The sequence below is a fragment of the Arachis stenosperma genome, chromosome 3 (assembly GCF_014773155.1).
Source record: "Arachis stenosperma cultivar V10309 chromosome 3, arast.V10309.gnm1.PFL2, whole genome shotgun sequence".
NCBI classification, from domain to species: Eukaryota; Viridiplantae; Streptophyta; class Magnoliopsida; order Fabales; family Fabaceae; genus Arachis; species Arachis stenosperma.
In genome coordinates this window covers 145,047,349-145,055,046 of record NC_080379.1, presented here as the reverse complement: position 1 = coordinate 145,055,046, position 7,698 = coordinate 145,047,349, and the positions used below count along the sequence as shown (strand labels likewise).

General features: G+C 39.6%; 1 protein-coding gene across 1 annotated transcript; it reads right to left on the bottom strand.

Annotated features, from left to right (window-relative positions):
- Positions 1–1,757: 1,757 nt before the first annotated feature.
- Positions 1,758–3,383, bottom strand: LOC130966809 (protein FAR1-RELATED SEQUENCE 5-like). Its single transcript, XM_057891633.1, has one exon. The coding sequence runs from the start codon at positions 3,381–3,383 to the stop codon at positions 1,758–1,760; it is 1,626 nt and encodes a 541-aa protein (XP_057747616.1).
- Positions 3,384–7,698: the final 4,315 nt, after the last annotated feature.

Sequence of the window (7,698 nt, the reverse complement as noted above, 5' to 3'; positions counted from 1 at the left end):
GTCCATGGTATTTTCTTGCCTCAGTTTGTCAAGTACGGTGGTGCAAACTGCATATTCATACATCTGTATCTTTATTCTATATGTTATTTCCAGGCATACAATTCTACCTTGCCGTCATTAGCTTATGCTTTAGATGATAAACAAGATAATCATTTCTGTTGTTAATTTGTACGTAGCATTGCAAATGGACTGATCTCCTAATATTAGAAATGTATGTCAATTAGTGCCTGTGAAGTTTTAATGTAATTTTAATCTGTGAAGCTTGAATGTAATCCGATTCACTTCACCTAGCTTTGAATCTTGAATTTTGAAACTTCACACTGATTTGTTAATACCCTAAAAATGCTAATTAGTAGTGGTTGTTTATTGATTCGAAGTTGTTGCCGTGCTTCATTTAGTGCATTTTATTCATCACTTCAGGTGTTTTAAGCGTGTGTTTTAAATTACATCCAGAAGCAATGATCCCTTACAAAGAATTTCAAAACCGCGATTGAACCACATGCATTTTCCAACGAGTTCTTTTATGAGACGTGCATTTGAATATCCACTGAACGTTACGACCAATTATATACAAAATATCCACTTACCATACATACAAAATATCCACTAAACATAAAATCGCTGTAAACATGCCCCTAACTACCATGTCCGGTTCAACAAAAGGGTGGACAACGACCAATTATTAATACATCAGGATTGACAGTGGAGTTGCAACTATTCGCATGACACCACTTCACACCTACACATCTTGAATCCCTATTAAAATTGGTGATATCTATGGCACATCTACATACCAAGGAAATCCAACATAGCAAAAACTTGTTTTAACGTCGATGACCTATAAACGGTTCTGTACTCACATGAAATGCAGACAATATTTGGTGTGCGGCTACAGCCTACCGGAGAACATGAAAGGGTTCGACCAACTTACCGTTGCAACACACGGTGGTGACGACTGTAGGCCCCGTTTGCTAAATCGGCGAGAGACATGACTGGCACGGACGTGTTGGTCCCAGCGAAGTCGCTGTTAGCAAACCCAGCCTGTGTGTCACTATCGGAGCATTGGAACGAAGGAATCTCTGCGGTCGCATACAGATCGCCGGATAGGTTATCATAGAGCTGACACCAATGTAAAAAACAAATGATTAGACATATTTAACAGAGCAGAAAACTTAACTATATCATATATAGAGCGACCAACCCACCATGTCAGTGTCCATCGAATCCATGTCATCCGCAATTGTACTGGATGATTCCATTGTGCTGGATGATTCCATTGTGCGGTGGTCCGGACACGTCATCCTGTTGTGTCCCACCTCCCGGCACAAACGGCATCGCTGGATTTTCTTTCCACCATGAGCACCATTACCCTTTGTATTGCGCCTGGGTGGATTCCGCGCTGGGGGTCTGCCACCCTCAGTAGGTGGCCCCTCGGGTGGAAAACTAGTGTCCCATGCATCTTCGTTCTCGAAGTGCTTCAGCATCAGCACGGCAATGTCTCTTGCAAACTGGAACTTTTGGGTGCTGTGACATGCAATCTTGCACACTTTCCAGTACCAATCCATCAGACACCAGTGTTGTGTCAGTTGTACAGAATCCCAAATCACGCCCATCGACTGCACCGCCACAAGTTTTGCTTCCTTGGTCCATCTCGGTAATATCAGAGACCTCGGGATCTCATGAACATTGTTAAGAACAAGCACCGCAATTATATGTTCGCAGGGGACCCCGAAACATTCCATTCTCATGCACGTGCATCAGACCTCCCTCGTATCAGACGTTGCAACAACATGCCAATCCTTCCCCGGAGTTCCGTATCGAGAGACGGTGTGGATAAAATAGGAACCGTTGTCTTCAGAGTCAACCACCCTCATTGCACAGGCCCTGTCAAGAATGGGAACAAACAAATAGAATATCGCACGAGTGTAGTTGTCGACTGCACTCCGCTCCAGCTGTTTCAGGTTGGTGGTCATAACAGGGTCACCCTTTGCACACTCGAAATCAGCCTCCACCTCCTTTGCGTGCACGAACATCAAGCATCGATGAAAATGACGTAAAAACTCAGTGTAGCTGTATCGAGACTTAACATACCGTGATATCACAGCGTGAAAGCCCTCGCACCTTGATGGTTCGAAATCTGGCAAAGAACTTTCCCCGTATGTGTGCTGTGGCCCAACTGTACCTTCTCTCGTACATGTCCGTACCCATCTTTTATCGGTGATGCCAAATTTCTCAACCATCTCAAACCACTTTCTCTGAAATGTTCGGACCTCGTAGTCGCCGAGCATGCAATCCCTAAACATCCTGGTGAATTTGGGCTTTCCGATGTTGCTCGTGGCATTTCGGAGTAGATGCCAAGCGTAGAGTCGATGGTGAGCCTCTTGAAAAACTTGCTCGATCGCAGACTTCATTTGCCTGTCACCGTCGGTTATTTTGGACACGGGAGCCTTCCCTTTCATTGAAGTTTGTAACTGCTGAAGCAGCCAGACATAGGTCTCTTCTTTCTCGTCTGCCACCAGTGCAGCGACAAAGACAACCGTTTGGTTGTGGTGATTCACACTGGAGAATACTACAAGAGGTGAAAGGTAAACGTTTTTCTTGTAAGTTGCATCAAATGCAACCACGTCTCCAAACACTTGGTAATCAATTTGGCTGGTGCCGTCACACCAAAACAAGTGTTGTAACACGCCCTCACCGTCAACAACTTCCTTGTAGTACAGTGCTGGATCATTTGCCTTACACTCTCGTAGATATCTTAGGCACGATTCCGCATCTAGGCCACCCTCCCTTCGTTGCTTCGCATTTACATTGTGCATGTCTCTTGTTGTGTACGGGACATTATGATACCCGCTGGCCAGACTCGCCATAAAATTGTGGATTCGGGAGACGCCAATGCCCCCTTTGCGCATGTCGTTCATCTGCTCGATGTCCGCTTCGCTCATCCTCCGATGGCCCGGGAGCATGGAAGAAAATCGCAACTCAAGAACGTGGTGGTTATGCGCGTCTGAAAAGTACGCAACGTGCAAACGTCCTAATTCATCATCCATGCGGAGTAGCATCCTTGCAGGGCATCCACACCGTGTCTCGGCCCTCGGCCTCTTTTGCCGGTTAGGCATCGAGTAGAACTTCGGGGATCGGTACCCTTGTCGGTGGCACACGAACTCCTGCCATATCCTTACTTCCCAGCATTTTTTGCTTCTGAAACGTCTCGCGCCGAAGCCATGGTGCTTTGCATATTGCTGGTAGAACTCAAATGCAATGTCAACATCTGCGAAATTAAACCGGAGAACATCCTCTTCGCTCAAATTGAAAAAATCAATCCAACCTATCGACTCTACGGAATCAACGGCATAAAACTCGTCTTCCGCATAATTGTCAGACATTCCTCCGGCGCCGTCCAAACTGTCTTCCAATTCAACCGCATCCCCATTGTCGACATCGGCCTCTGCGTGATGGTCGTGTTCTGTATCATCTTCCTAAAAGTCGTGCTCGTCCGACTCTATTCCTGCAGAGTGTTCGCCCTCAAACAATCCAACTCCGTGGTCTGCTCCGTCGGACATCTCTGCTTCATCGGCGACACGCACGCCCCCAGTGGTATCTTCATCCCCGGCAACCCTGTGCCAAACATCAACAATGCGGTAATTTAGCAAAACACGCAAAATTGGGGGATGTACTTCAAAGACAATTGCAGACCTATGATGAAGAAAAAGGGGGATATTTGTAAATCAAGTGAATGGTGATAATACAACAGGTACCTTCTTTCCATTGATGGAGACAGCGAAGCCATCTACTGCCGAATACTGAGTGGGGGTAGGAGAAGAAGTTAGCTCAGCCTGGAGGTTTTCAGTCGTTGTCGGTGGTGGAGATAAGAAGAGACGGTGCGATTGGGACAAAAAGGAAGAAGAGGAAGAGGGCGCGATTGCGACGGAGTGGAAAGGGGAGGAAGAGGGTGCGACTGCGACGGATGGAAAAGGGGAGGGGAAGGGGAGGAAGAGAACCTGAGCTGAAGGAGGAACTTAGCGGCAGTAATAGTTGTTAGCCAAATGCTGATTGTCCAACTAATTCTGACCATTAAGTTAAATGTATTCATTTTAAAAATTATAAAAGTGCGCCTCTAACTTATACGAAATTGCAAAAAAGACCCACCAAAACAATGCATTTTTATTCTTACCTCCTTCGGCTGACCGGTGAGCGAAACAAGTAAATGGCATTTCGGTGCGCTATGTATAGCTGCGTACCGAATCCGCCCCCTTCTTTTACTCTCACTCTCAGCTCACTCACTCTAGAACTCACCTGAATTTCCATTCTTTTTTTGCTTTTCTTCTTCTATTGTTCATCAAACTCCTTCGAAGAAGAACAATCAGTCACCACTAAAATATCAACAATGCCTAGAAAACTCAAAATAAAAGAAATTAATTGTTTAAATTTTTACATTATTAATTATCTTAATCATTCTAATTATATAATTTTTTATAATAAAATATTTTAATTTAATAAAAATAGTGATAATATTAGAGACTAATAGAAATATTGTAGTAATAATTATTAAGACTATAGGTATATAGAATATTATTACTAATTGTTAGAAATAGTCAATAAAATAAAATAAATTTAGAAGTTTTTTGAATAATTATTAAATTAATTGTTATTATAAATATATTATTTAGATATTCAATTAAGGATTAACGACTTGTTGTTGTGTGTTGTAAGTTAAATGTTTAATTAATACTTTTGTATTGTATTGTACTGGACATTTTGAAATTTTTTGGATATAATAATTAATCATTTTTTGTTCTTAGTTAGTTAAGTAATTAAGGTATATTATTATTATAGTTGTATGTAGGGATGGCAAAAATTTCTAGTGGGACGGATATTTGTGGAGATTTACCCGCTAAAAAGTGAATACGAAGAGGGTTTTCTATCTCCGGGGACGGGGGACAGGCCCCCGTAAAATAAATGGGACGGGGCAGGGTTAGAGGCTCTCACTCTATGCAGACCCGTTTAACTCCCTTATATGTAAAAAGGCTAGAATATCCTTTAATATATATACCATACGAGGGAAGGTGGGAAACTCTAGTCGTTACTATCACAAATCCTAAATTCCCAATCAAGTCTGAACTCTGAAGTCCCTCAAACCTCATCTGCTCGCCCTGTCCTCTCAGAAACGCTGAACGGCAGCTGAATCATGCACGGATGGCACGATCTCACTAGGGATGGCAATACCACTCGAACCCGCGGGTATCCACCCTGCCCCTACCCGCTCGGGGCGGGTAATTACCCGCCCCGCATTGGGACGGGTTTTTAACGGGACGAGTTCTTAGGAGGGGCGGGACGGGGTCGGGTTTAGGTAATACTCGTCCCTACCCGCCCCGCTATATATATAATATATATAATTTTAATATATAATATGTATAATATATGTAAAATAATTAGTAAATGATTAATAATATTGTATCATATTTAAAGTTTTACTTTAATTTATGTTATGTATGTGATAATAGTTATATAAATTTTGAAATTTTGAAAGAATCGTTTCTTTGCAAGTATAGTTCCAAACCAACATTCGACCCGCATCAAAGTTTAATTTGGTTGTCACAAGTTCAACCCAATAAAAATAGCCGAGAGTATTACTCCCGGGTCGTTCTCCCTAGGAATTATAATCGAGTGTTCAATTATTGGTTATGAGTATACGGGGGTGGGTTGATGATAAGACAAGAAATTAAATGGTAAGAAATTTAAATGACAATAACGGAAATTAAACAACTAAAGATAACAAATGCTAAAGAGACATTCATGGCAAGAATTAAAAATCAAGGTTTTCTTTCCTAGTCATTAATCATAACACAATAATTACCAAGAGCTAAGCCTATTACGTTATCTTCGCATCGAAAGAAAGTCAAATATGCCTAGTTAACCCCAATCCATAAGTAATGTCAATGGAAACAAGATTAACTAACAACTCTAGATCACCAATATAAATTGGGTATCAATGACTCAAGATTATCAAACTTCTCTTTCCAAGTAAAGAATGATCAAAATCTACTTTAAAACTAAACCAAGTATTTTATTTTATCAAATACTTGGTATGCATAAAAAAAAGCATCATAAATTACAAGAATAATAAAATCTAAAGCTACCAAATGCAAGATAACAATAATAACAACTCAAATAAACATCAATAAACATAAAAATATCAAATTGCATTAACAGAAATCAAAATCAACAAGAGTTCATAAACATAAAAGTGACATAAAAGGAAAATTAACAATGTAAACTAAGAGAACAAAGATGTGAAAACTAAATTAAAGCAAGAGAAAAACCTAAATCTAAGCTGAAATTAACCTAAATCTACCCTAATTCTAGAGAGAAGAGGGAGCTTCTCTCTCTAGAAAACTACCTTAAAACATGTTTCTAACCTAATCTAATTGTTGCCCCCTTGTTCCTTCTTGAATTCTGCCTCAAATACTTCAAAAATGAGTTAAGTTTTGGCTTGGATGAGCTCAAAAATTGCCAGCTACGTTTTCTTTAATGAAGTCACGTGACGAGTGTCACGCGTACGTGTGGGTCACACGTACGCGTCACTTGACGAAATTTTTGGTCACGCGTACGCATGGCAATGAATTCCACCAAATCCTCATTTCTTCATGAATTCTCCACTTTGCATACTTTTTCTTCACTTCTTTGCTCCAATCCTTATCTCCTAAGCCTGAAATCACTAAACAAACACATCAAGGTATCGAATAAAATCAAAGTGAATTAAATTTAACAAATTAAGGACCTAAAAAGCATGTTTTCACTCTTAAGCACAAATTAGGTGAAATTCACAAAATCATACTATTTCATTGAATAAATATGAAATAAGTTAATAAAATCCTCTAAATTCAACACAAGATAAACCCTAAATTTGGGGTTTATCACCCGTCATCGCCTCTTCACTGGCCGTCGCCTCTTCTCCGTCAGGTAAGTCATAGAACTTTGATTTTGAAGAATTTATTATAATTTCTATAAGTTAGGTTAAGTATAATTTATTTTCTGATATTAAATTGTTGATTTTGGTTTCTATGATTTTAAAATTTCATTATTTACTCTGATTTTGAATTTCTGATGCTGCATTGTTGATTCTGGTTTTTATGATTATGAAATTTTCATTATTTATTTTGATTTTGAAGCATTTGTTATAATTTATATTTCTAATGTTGAATTGTTGATTCTGGTTTCTATGATTCTAAAATTTTTATTATTTTACTTTGATTTTGAATTTTGGATGCTGAATTGTTGATTTTGGTATCTTTGATTATGAAATTTTCATTATTTATTTTGATTTTGAAGCATCTGTTATGATTTATATTTCTGATGCTGATTCTGAAATTTGTGTTTATGCTGATTCTGAAATTTATGTGTTTATGTGATTTTAGAGAATGTCTTTCTCTGATGCATTGAGTAATACTCTTGAGAAAAGTACTCCATTGGAAGAACCTATAGCCACTAATATTCAAGCTACTCAAGAGACTCCTCAATCTCAACCTCAAGAACCTCTAACCGATATGACAACTACCAATGAAGGAACAACAAACTCTACAAGTGGTGTTCGAAAGAGGAAGTTAACCTCTGAAGGGTGGAATCACTTCAAGATTGTCGAAATCAAAGAAAAATTGAAGGCTGAATGCAATTATTGCAAATCAAAACTACTTGGTAACC